Genomic DNA, 12,621 nt, shown 5'->3' on the forward strand with positions numbered 1-12,621 from the left:
TGAAAACTAAGACACTTTAGTCATTACCTTTGTGCACAAAGCATCCATTGAATTATTCCCCCATAAAATTGCTGAGGCAGATTTTATTCCATCACTCTCAGCCAAATATATTTTATATTCATCCAATATCTGCCATGTTTTTGAATAACATCACGAGGTCTGTGCACATGTGATGTTGGTCCAATGCTAGTCCAATTCCTGCCAATGACTGGAACGAATTGCAAAAATCAATGAAGCTGGAGACTTACATCTCCCTCACTAAATTTAAGCATCAGGTGTCAGAGCAGTTTACCGATCACTGCACCTGTACACAGCCCATCTGTAAATAGCCCACCCAACTACCTCATTCCCCAAATTGTTACTTATTTTTGTGCCCCAGAATCTCTACTTGCACATCTATCAGTCCAGATATACCTCCTTAATCTTACTACAGTTGCACACACTGTACATAGATTTTTCTATTATGTTTTTAACTGTACATTTGTTTATCCTATGTGTAACTCTTTTGTCACACTGCTTTGCTTCATCTTGGCCAGGTCGCAGTTGTAAATGAGAACTTGTTTTCAACTGGCCTACCTGGTTAAAAAAATTATAATAAACAGGATGAAACCCGGATATAGAAGGGCCGTGAATCGGCATATGTGAACATGAGTAGATTACCTTAAACGGGCAAATATGTCTCATACCGCAGTGGTCTAGATGCAGTCTTTAGTGATGAAAACAATTCATACAATGGATTAGTTAATGAAGAATCACTGACTTTACATAGCAACAGTTTTTGTCAGCCAGCCTACTAACTTGGTCGTGCTGGTTGTTTATAAAAACTACCAAGACATTGGAAATGTAGTGGAAAAAGAAAAGGCAAATAAAACCAATGATCCATATAAGGTGCAAGTAAATCATAACATAAATATTGTGTTGTAAACATTAAAAAGGAAATACATGTATTGGAATACAAAAGTCAATAGAAAACTACAGCAAGATAAAGGAATGACTTGTGATGAATGCATGAAGTACTATATTTGGTTGTTTCAGTTGTTATACTCTTGTTGGCTATGCATTGTGCCTCTAGCGTCAAACAGAATAATCCATGAGTGTAAGGTGGCATGGCAGTTGAAGCATGTATAATGTGTCCTCTTTAGCCCAGGTCTGGGAGATCTGTTATGATTGAAAGAAAAATTGGTGTGCTCAAATGTTTGTAGAGACAAAAGGTCATTGGGTGGCAGTTTCAAAAGGCATATACTTGATGGAAAAGGCTGCTAATTCTTTTCATTAAAACAAATAATATTTAAGTGAGTGTGTTTTTCCTTTCTTCAAGATCCATTATGAACATTCACCAACTCCAGCTCTCAGGTTGTTGCACATCACTTAATGTTTGTAAAGCATATCAGCCCTCAAACTGAAACCAGCACAGCCTACTGCCCTCAAACACCAAAACTGCTTGCCTCCTATTCTACAAAACACACCTCACACAGAACAGCAGTGGAGCAATCATCTTATAAGTCTTTTCTCCTGTAGCATCACACACACACTTCCATACTGTCCTCAGGGCTCATTTCCTTCTCCCCCTTCCTCTGGCTTCTTGATGATGCCGTACTCAATGGCTTTATCCAGGCAGTGCTGTGCTGCTCTGGAGATGGGGCTCTGCTCTGTGGATTTAGCCAGAACGGAGAGGATCTCCAGCGCCTCGCTCTCCATCAGCGTCTCGGCCAGGCTCTTCTCCGCCTGCATCAGATTCAGCATGACCACCACTCCACGGTGACGCAGCTCCAAGCTGTCACTAAGCAACAGGGCCTGAAGGATCTCTAGCCAGTGACTGGTCTGGAATCAGAGCGAGGGAAGTAAAGTGAAACTCTGGACAGAAATAGTAAAGGAAAGTTGTCTGGTATAGTATATTCAATTTAACCTATGTGTGTGTGTATATATATATATAGAGAGGGAGGATGCATCACCGTTCCAGGGATGCGTGCACACAGCTCAGGCTGTTCTGCGGTCAGCATGGCCAGGGTTCCAGCTGCAGCTTTCCTCAGCCTCTCATCTTCCTCTCCACTGTAGAGCACCAGCAGCTTCAGACGGTCATTCCCCGTGGCCACGTAGAGCTGCTGCACCTCAGTGCTCAGGACCAGGTTACACATGCACTCTGTGGCTGCAGAGCGGACCAGCTCGTGCTCCTCAAACATGTAACCCTCTACCTTGGGTACAGCTTTCTCCTTGATGATCTTCTGTCTGAGCCGCTCGCTGATACCAGCCAGGTTGGTGAGGGCCATGAGAGACTCAAAGTTCTGCAGCAGGGAGCAGTCCAGGGTGAGCAGACTGACCAGGGGACGCACCACCTCATAGATCTACACACACACACACACACACACACAGAAGAGAGAAAGGAATCAGGGAGTGTACATGAGAGCACCACCATGGATTGAAATGGTCAAATCTGAACAGGCTCAGCAATATCTTATTACTAGATCTCCAAACAAACATATTTATTTCTCATCAGTGGAGGAGGATAGGGTGGTTCTCACTCTCTCCCCAGGGAAGGCTATCTCTGGGTTGGATGTGATGGTGATCTTGGCCAGGGCCTGTGCTGCCTTGGTCTTCCCGACATCAGTACTCTCAGAAACCAGAGGGAGCAGGGCCTGGCAAGACAGCATCATTAAATGCATTTTACTGGTCAATTAAATCAAGTAAGAAAGGTGGTGTGTTTAGACATAACTGACATGAGAATGGTCTCACCTTTCCTCCACCCTGTGCCACCACTGTGCCCCTGTCCTCCTGCCTCTCCACCAGAGCCAAGAACACCCTGCAGAGAGAGATACACACAGGGGGAAAACACTGCGTTGTAAACAGGGAGGACAGAATATTATTAGACTAGAGCCAGGGAAGATAAGACAGACAAACCTGGCGATGCACTCCCTGCAGGTCTCAGTAAGGGCGGGACTCTCCTGTTTCCCCATGCACACCAGAGCAGACACCACACCTGCCTCCAGCAGCTTCATCAACCTCTTCTCCACAAACGAGTGAGCGTCCTGAAACAAACAGTGGGGCAATCTCTTCGCTATCTTGGTCAGAGTTACTCTATTGGCCAGGTCTCTCTTAATAAAGGATGTCTTTGACCTCAATGGGACTTATTGGTTTAAAAGGTTTAAGTAATAAAATAAATCTGGGACAAGAGCCGATAAAAATAACCTAATTAGAGGAATATTCCCTGTGTCGAGACTTGGGGTGTAACGGTTCACCAAACCCACGGTTCGGTACGCGTCACTGGTCGATTCGGTTTCAGTACAGGAGGAAAATAAAATTCCATTCATAATGTTCCTGGCATGGTCTGTTGTGACAGGATTGTTATGTTGGGCCTCTAAAGTTTACACTGCTGCTGCGTTTGTAACCATGTGGGAGGTGGGAATTTACCAGTTGTGAAGAAGTCGTAAATACCAGTTGGATTCATTCATGTGATTTGAACTCTAATGCTGCGTCTACCATGAACTAAAAAGTACAGCTATCATGCTTAAACAAGATTTGAATTTAAAAAAACACATTAATAGATTGCTTTTTCTAAATAATATTTTGTTGTAACATTTAACTGCTGAAAACAGTTATAGAGGCAATTTCCTTAGTTAGTGACATCAGAGGTCACCATATGGAAGAAGTGGGTGCTCAGGATGATAAACGAGTTTCCCACTAGTAATTACCAGTTGGAGAACCGTTCACGTTTTATCCACAACTCTCTGTCCATCATCGTCGTAATCTACTGGGAAGCCAAAATTTTAACAAACTGGAGATTTAAACGATGATGGAGGATCCGCCAATTCTGGTTTATCGACCCCACCGGAGAAATAGCTCCCGAGTGCACCCCACAAAAGAACAGTTTGAAATGCAGCAATTAAAATTTCTTTTTTTCACATAGGCTCTGTTTTAATATCCTTAAAATGTTTTTCAGCTCAGATTTACTCAAGAGGCATAGCCTATAGGCCTAGTGTTTTTATTTGTTGTAATGTATTCATTTGGGTTCACAGTGCGAACTGAACCGAGGTCCCAGTACCGACCGGTTTGGTACTAATACTTGTACCATTACACCTCTAGTCGAGACCCAGTGATCAGTGAGGTTTGGATGTCTAGAAGTACCTTGGGTAACACGGCCCTGACACACACAGTGCAGTACCTTGGGGTGTTCCTCTGGTACGTGCTGTTTAGCATACTTGGCAAGCTCCACCATCTGAGGGTCAGGCTTGTCCACATCATAGCTGTTAGTACAGTTCACCAGAGTAGAGCCCACTGCAAACAGTACTGTCTTATCCTCTGACTGTAGGGACACAATACACCGCCATCAGACATCACATCAAATGAAATGACTAGTTATCATTACATCTCTACGCCAGTACAAAGGGAGGCTGGGAGGAACATATCTTATGATATAAAAAGTCACAATATAACAATCATATTGTCTGATTTGACTTTGATTTTAAGGGGTGGGGGGGTTAAGCTTACCTTAGCTAGCTGAAACATTGCCTGCAGGGCATTCCTGTCCTCAACTAGGTCCTCCTTTACGTCAGCGTCGAAGGTGAGGTAGGCCAGGCCCTCAATGGCCCACCGCCGAGACGTTGGGGGGAGAGACTCGTTACACAGCCACCTGGGACAGGAAGAGGTACATCATCTGACTGTTTCTATAATAACAAGCTACATTTTAAGTTACACACTTTGAAAAAAACACGTCACATACTTCCTGCACTGTTTGGCCAGTTTCAGTGTGGAACCCTCAGCAAACTGCTTCATGCTGAAATCTGTCCCCCCAGCTGAGCCCAGCTTACACAAACCCTGTAAAACACACACTTTTTCAGTCAAAAACTGATTCAGTTGTCACTACTTATTTCAATGTTTTTTTGTTATTCCAATGGGACAATTGGAATGCGTGTTGGAGTTTAGCTGAACCATAGACAATATAACAATTGTATAGTATTGTTCTATAGCTATTGGCTGAAACCTCACCACTAGCGCTCGAACCCGTATCTGGTCGTTCTCACTCTTCTTGTAGAGGTCCTTGAGCAGTGCCACGCCATTGGCTGTGATGAACGAGGCCCTCTTGGCCTTGCCTGCAGCATGGATCAGAGCCTCCACCGCCACCTGCTGGTGACACACGACCTCCGAGGCACACAGAGAGATGACCGCATCCATCATACCCGACATCTCCAGGGTCCTGTTGCCCACGTCGCTGGGTCCTTGCAGAAGCACAGACACTGTCTGAATGGCGCGCAGCTTACTCTCCAGGCCGGGGCGGCCAAAGTGATGCCTGCACAGAACAATAGCAGTAAAGGTATCAGAGTAGTTCTCACACACACAAGCAGATTGTTTTGATTTGTACCGACAATGAAAATAAAAAGATGATGTTCACAATTCAATAACCTATAAGACATGACTATGCAACCTGGTGGGAGGCACAACCACAATCAACACAGACTAGAAAATCAAGACAGGACAAAACACTCACTGGACATATTCCTCGCAGAGTTTATTGAAGTTCTCCCTCTCGGCATCACTCTTCAGGTCATCATAGAGTTTGCTGAGGAGCACAGAGCAGCTCATGTGGGAGTTGTCTGTGAGAGGAGGTCCCTCAGACATCTCAGGGACCGTTCCGGCTACCTCTAGGATCTTCTTTAGCCCTGCACAGGAGAGAACAGAGATATGGTTGATCTAACTCCTTGACAGTTCATATTTACACGTACATCGGATTCAAAATACTTTACAATACTGTGTGAGCCTCATCTGCATGACAGAATGGCTGCATCCACCAAAGAAGAAAATACAACATGCTCTGTTTCTACCATACCCTGGTCTCTACCATACAGTGTAAGGGAGTTAGTCTTTCTCTTACCCTGGTCTATGACCCACAGTGTGAGGGAGTTGTCTGGGTTCCTCTGGGACTTGCGGGGCACCTGTTTGACCAGGAGGTTGATGGCGCTGTCTCGGCCCGGCCCGGACACACTGCTCGCTGGCATCATCTCCACCAGGTGGCGCAGCATGGAGCGCAGCTCACGAGACGGCTCTGTACGGCACACACACAAATATATTTAAGTCAGTCACCTTTCTTTTCTATCTCTGTTTTATCGAGAAGTCACAACATGTAACCGGAAGACATGTCATCTCACCAGGCAGTATGGCCTCGTCCTTCCCTCTGATCTCCCTCTTCATGCCCTCTGTCAGGGCCTCGAACATCACCTGCAGCAGGTGACAGGCAGCCAGGGACACAGCAGACGCCCCAGAGCCCATCACCCCACACAGCTGCTCCATGCCCAGCTCGTTCACTATGGCCATGGTCTGGAGAAGAAGATGGTGAAGGTGGTCATGGTTGAATGAAATGTCGCTGGATTTTTTATTTAGATACTGTCTAGTGTTTCATATGGAGAAACACAGATATGACCAATACTTACTCTGGACTGATGGCCAGTACACAGGCCAACCAGGGTCCTGAGAGCAGACAGGACCACCTCCTCCTGCTTAGAGCCCAGCAGACTTTGGATCAGCTTCACCCCGTCGTTACGAAAGATCTGCTCGGCTCCCGCCTCCTCACGAGACAGCACCACCAGGTTCTGAGCAGCCTGCCATTGAGAAATAGATCACAAGGTGTAAGGTTCATCAAAGCTGAAAACATGCCAGAGTGTGCTTTTGTGTAGTCAGTGTTTATGTGTGTATGGTGTGGTTGTTTTACCTTCTGTCTGTCCGAGGGTTGTGCTGAGGGGTCCAGGAGAAGAGAGAACATCTGCTGAACGCGAGCATCTGTGGAGGACATCTGAACTGACTACAAGGGAGAGAAAATAAATCCTTATTATGGCCTTGGACCTCCTGGGAACATTGTAGAGACTTCATCAGAACTACATAGTCTCTGCTGGTACGTCACCTTTTTCTGGCTCTGTGCTCCCAGCAGTCTGAGCATCTCCTTGAAGGTGTTGTTTGTGGGCTCCATCTGTGCACACCTCTGAGTGTCCAGAAACGCTTCGTTCAGACGACCCAGCTTCTGCAGGGCCTGTGCCCGCCGGAACCTGGCTTTCACATCACCAGGGTCAGCATCAAGAGCTAGAGAGAGAGAGAGAGAGAGAGAGACACTCAGTCAAATGTAGTATATATTATTATTTTTTCATTGGTGAATGACAACATTGACAGGTTTGTTCTGCACTCTCCCACCTTTGGAGGCATCAGCCTCAGCCTTGGTGTAGTCCTCTAGCTTGAGGTAGCAGGCGGAGCGGTTGCGGTGCAGGACAGCACTCTCCGCCTGGCTGCCACTCAATTTGAGAGCCTTGGTGTAGAAGAACAGAGCCCCCTGCATGTCCCCTGCATTGAACAGGGTATTCCCCTCTTCCTTTAGGGCACCAGGGTCCTGGATCAAAGATGTACAGATAGTGGGCACAATACTGTCACGATCTGACAGCGAATCATCCAACTTCTCTCCACAATATCATGGTCATATGGGATATACGGTACCAGTCGTAGCCCTGACAAGCTATCCACCTTCTTCCCATCTCGTGTCATCTAGAGGCACTTTGCCTCAATAAAGAGTGCCTCCCTTCAAGTGGTCCTTTATTTATTTCACGTTAACAATTGCTGAAACTCCTGTAGTAACTCCCTTCACCCACTGCCATCCAGCATGCTACTCTCAACTACACGTTTACATACAGTACCAATCCAAAAAGTTTGGACACACCAACTAATTATTTGCACCATTTTCTACATTGTAGAATAATAGTGAAGACATCAAAAATATGAAATAACCCACATGGAATCATGTAGTAACCAAAAAAAAGTGTTAAATCAAAATATATGTTATATTTGAGATTCTTCAAAGTACCCACAGCTTGGCATTCTCTCAACCAGCTTCATGAGGTAGTCACCTGGAATGCATTTCAATTAACAGGTGAGCCTTATTAAAAGGTGTGTTATTTATTTCCTTCTTAATGCGTTTGAGCCAATCAGTTGTGTTTTGGCAAGGTAGGGGGGTATACAGACAATATCCGTATTTGGTTAAAAGGCCAAGTCCATATTATGTCTCGAACAAGCAAAGAGAAACGACAGTCCATCATTACTTTAAGAAATGAAGGTCAGTCAATTCAGAAATCCAACATTAAGAACTTTGAAAGTTTCTTCAAGTGCAGTTGCAAAAACCATCAAGCAATATGGATGAAACTGGCTCTCATGAGGACCGCCACAGGAAAGGAAGACCCGGAGTTACCTCTTCTGCAGATGATAAATTCATTAGAGAGTTACCAGCCTCGGAAATTGCAGCCCAAATAAATGCTTCACGCAGTCCAAGTAACAGAAACATCTCAACATCAACTGTTCAGAGGAAAACAAGTTACAGTTGACTTACAATTAATGAATCAGGCTTTCATGGTTGAATTGCTGCCAGGAAACCACTACTAAAGGACACCAATAAGAAGAAACTTGTTTGGGCCAAGAAACACGAGCAATGGACATTAGACCTGTGTAAATCTGTCTGATGAGTCCGAATTAGAGGTCGACCGATTATGATTTTTCAACGCCGATACCGATTATTGGAGGGTCAAAAAAAGCCGCTACCGTTTAATCGGCCCGATTTGTATTTATTTATTTGTAATAATGACAATTACAACAATACTGAATGAACACTTATTTGAACTTATTATAATACATCAATAAAATCAATTTAGCCTCAAATAAATAATGAAACATGTTCAATTTGGTTGAAATAATGCAAAAACAAAGTGTTGGAGAAGAAAGTAAAAGTACCATATAAGAAAGCTAATGTTTTAAGTTCCTTGCTCAGAACATGAGAACATATGAAAGCTGGTGGTTCCTTTTAACATGAGTCTTCAATATTCCCAGGTAAGACGTTTTAGGTTGTAGTTATTATAGGAATTATTGGACTATTTCTCTCTATACGATTTGTATTTCATATACCTTTGACTATTGGATGTTCTTATAGGCACTTTAGTATTGCCAGTGTAACAGCATAGCTTCCATCCCTCTCCTCGCCGCTACCTGGGCTCGAACCAGGAACAGATCGACAACAGCCACTCTCGAAGCAGCGTTACCCATGCAGAGCAAGGGGAACAACTACTCCAAGTTTTAGAGCGAGTGACGTTTGAAACGCTATTAGCACGCACCCCGCTAACTAGCTAGCCATTTCACATCGGTTACACCAGCCTAATCTCGGGAATTGATAGGCTTGAAGTCATAAACAGCGCAATGCTTGAAGCATTGCGAAGAGCTGCTGGCAAAACACACAAAAGTGCTGTTTGAATGAATGCTTACGAGCCTGCTGGTGCCTACCATCGCTCAGTCAGACTGATCTATCAAATCATAGAATTAATTATAACATAACACACAGAAATACAAGCCTTAGGTCATTAATATCGTCAAATCCGGAAACTATCATCTCGAAAACAAAACGTTTATTCTTTCAGTGAAATACGGAACCGTTCCGTATTTTATCTAACGGGTGGCATCCATAAGTCTGAATATTCCTGTTACATTGCACAACCTTCAATGTTACGTCATAATTACGTAAAGTTCTGGCAAATTAGTTCGCAATGAGCCAGGCAGCCAAAACTGTTGCATATACCCTAACTCTGCATGCAATGAACGCAAAGGAAGTGACACAATTTCACCTGGTTAATATTGCCTGCTAACCTGGATTTCTTTTAGCTAAACATGCAGGTTTAAAAATATATACTTCTGTGTATTAATTTTAAGAAAGGCATTGATGTTTATGGTTAGGTACACGTTGGAGCAACGACAGTCCTTTTTCGCAAATGCGCACTGCATCGATTATATGCAACGCAGGACACGCTAGATAAACTAGTAATATCATCAACCATGTGTAATTATAACTAGTGATTATGATTGAATGTTTTTTATAAGATAAGTTTAATGCTAGCTAGCAACTTACCTTGGCTTCTTACTGCATTTGCGTATCAGGCAGGCTCCTCGTGAGGTGGTTAGAGCGTTGGACTAGTTAACCGTAAGGTTGCAAGATTGAATCCCTGAGCTGACAAGGTAAAAATCTGTTGTTCTGCCCCTGAACAAGGCAGTTAACCCACCGTTGCTAGGCCGTCATTGAAAATAAGAATGTGTTCTTAACTGACTTGCCTAGTTAAATAAAGGTGTCCAAATAACGATTTCCAATTGTTATGAAAACTTGAAATCGGCCCTAATTAATCGTCCATTCTGATTAATCGGTCGACCTCTAGTCCAAATGTGAGATTTTTGGTTCCACCCACCGTGTCATTGTGAGACGCAGAGTATGTGAACGGATTATCTCTGCATGTGTGGTTCCCACCATGAAGCAAGGAGGAGGTGGTGTGATGGTGCTTTGCTGGTGACACTGTCAGTGACTTATTTAGAATTCAAGGCACACTTAACCAACATGGCTACCACAGCATTCTGCAACAATACACTATCCCATCTAGTTTGCGCTTAGTGGAACTATAATTTGTTTTTAAACAGGACAATGACCCAACACACCCCTCGGCTGTGTAAGGGCTATTTGACCAAGAAGGAGAGTGATGGGCTTCCACAATCCCCCGACCTCAATCCAATTGAGATGGTTTGGGATGAGTTGGACTGCCAAGTGCTCAGCATTTGTCAGAACTCCAAGACTGTTGGAAAAGCAATTCAGGTGAAGCTGTTTGAGACAATGTCAAGAGTGTGCAAAGCTGTCATCAAGGCAAAGGATGGCTACTTTGAAGAATCTCAAATATATTTTGATTTGTTTAATCAAAATATTTTTGGGTTACTACATGATTCCATGTGTTATTTTATAGTTTTGATGCCTTCACTATTATTTTACAATGTAAAAAATTAAGAAAAACCCTTGAATGAGTAAGTGGTTCCAAACTTTTGACTGGTACTGTACATGGTTAGATGCAAATGTAGAGAAACTGTCCTAACTAGTGGTGCATGCCCCAGCTCTTGTTCAATATGGTAAGTAAAAATACTGATAAAACATACAATTGCCAGAATAAGACCAAATGCATATAGGTATCGTTGTAGTAGCATGTGGTTAAATGTTCAATCTGTGGATGAACCTAAATAGCTAACAGTCAGATTCATCAGGCTGTAATACCCGATTAATTGGTACATACAGGCTGAAACTAATGACTGCAACATCGTTTACATTTTCCTTACAAACCAGAATGTTGAATAAAATTACATTTCAACTTACTCTACAGGTTGTCCATGGTGTTTGTCCTTCAGATGGTCGAGACAAAATATCCATAGGAAAGTATTATTTACCCTACTTTTTATTGCGCCGGTAGTGAAGTTGACATTTCAGGGTCAACCATACCTTCCTGTGGATATTTCCTCTCAAATGTCGACCAGCTGAAGGACAAGCCGCACAGCCAACAGGTAGATTAAGTTGAAATGTAATTTTATTAAACATTCTGACTTGTAAGGAATATTTACACGATATTGTGTAGTTTCAATCTGTATTACAAATCAATTGTGTATTACAGCCCGATGAATCAGACTAAACAGTAAGCTAACGTTGCCCCAGTATATGTGCGTTAGGTATCGACAATGTGCATTTTTTCGGTTGCTTGTAAATGTTTATTTAGACCTTTTTTTTTTTTCTTTTTTTTTTTAGAAGTACAGTACATACCGGCCGTATTTGCTGAGTAACGAATGTATTTTGACAACCCTTTCATCCCTCTAGATATGCTGCATTCAAATTAATCGGAACTAGGAAACTCAGACATGTCCGACCAACACTTTGTGGAACGGGGACGTGTATAACGGCAACCATTAGTAAGTAGGAAATTTCCGAGTTTCCTGGTTCCGACCAGTACGTGAACGCGGCATCGGCTACAGCAACTGGGGAAGCTAACGTTAGCTAGCTAAGAAACCCACCGAGCAATAGACTCAAAACTCTCCGCTACTGGCGATCTCTTACCTTTTCCTTCCCGTTTACACTCATGACTTCCTTCTCTGGCCGATAAGCTCTGACAGTAAATGAGACTCTTCTCACTGCAGATTTGTTTCTTTATTTCATTGATTTCTCTGCTTTTACAGGCGCTAGTTTGTGACAGTACTTTATGAAGTTCTTCCTGTGGGTGCACGATGATGACGATTATGGAGCGGCTCCTCCCTCTACACATGCTCCATGACCAAATAAGGCAGAGAATCTCTATATGCTTTCACACTTGACGGTTTATCTCTTAAGCGCTTTATTTGGTTACATTTTCATTGCAGGTATGTTATGTATTGGACCAGTAGGCCTACTGTCAATGCTTTTTACATAGGGACTGATAAAGTGAGTGCAAAGCATCTGAACAAGGCCTAACGTCAAGATGTGACATTTCATAAAATATTATTACATTACAATTCATAAAAATAAAAATAAACGCTATAATATAGGGATATGTAGCTGTCTTTTTCAAATGAAATACAGATCAAAGTTCGATGCCTTACTAAATCCATTAAGTGATCAAAAATAACAGAATCCTGCAGGAAAACTACTGAACAAAAATATAAACGCAACAATTTCAACGATTTTACTGAGTTATAGTTCATGTAAGGAAACCAGTCAATTGAAATAAATTCATTAGGCCCTAATCTATGGATTTCACATGACTGGGCAGGGGCGCAGCCATGGGTGGG

General features: G+C 43.1%; 1 protein-coding gene across 1 annotated transcript; it reads right to left on the reverse strand.

The window, feature by feature from the left end:
• Nucleotides 1-694: 694 nt before the first annotated feature.
• On the reverse strand, nucleotides 695-12,077 carry LOC129866906 (protein unc-45 homolog A-like). The gene is made up of 17 exons (XM_055939929.1): nucleotides 11,915-12,077; nucleotides 7,171-7,363; nucleotides 6,887-7,062; nucleotides 6,698-6,787; nucleotides 6,420-6,587; nucleotides 6,138-6,306; nucleotides 5,864-6,034; nucleotides 5,480-5,651; nucleotides 4,981-5,281; nucleotides 4,715-4,809; nucleotides 4,483-4,624; nucleotides 4,157-4,297; nucleotides 2,896-3,023; nucleotides 2,731-2,797; nucleotides 2,520-2,633; nucleotides 1,953-2,342; nucleotides 695-1,821 (listed from the first exon to the last, which is right to left on the reverse strand). Exons 1-17 carry the CDS (start codon nucleotides 11,936-11,938, stop codon nucleotides 1,546-1,548), a joined length of 2,817 nt encoding a protein of 938 aa, XP_055795904.1. The 5' UTR covers nucleotides 11,939-12,077; the 3' UTR covers nucleotides 695-1,545.
• Between the last annotated feature and the right edge of the window lie 544 nt (nucleotides 12,078-12,621).

The sequence above is a fragment of the Salvelinus fontinalis genome, chromosome 12, assembly GCF_029448725.1.
Source record: "Salvelinus fontinalis isolate EN_2023a chromosome 12, ASM2944872v1, whole genome shotgun sequence".
NCBI lineage: Eukaryota > Metazoa > Chordata > Actinopteri > Salmoniformes > Salmonidae > Salvelinus > Salvelinus fontinalis.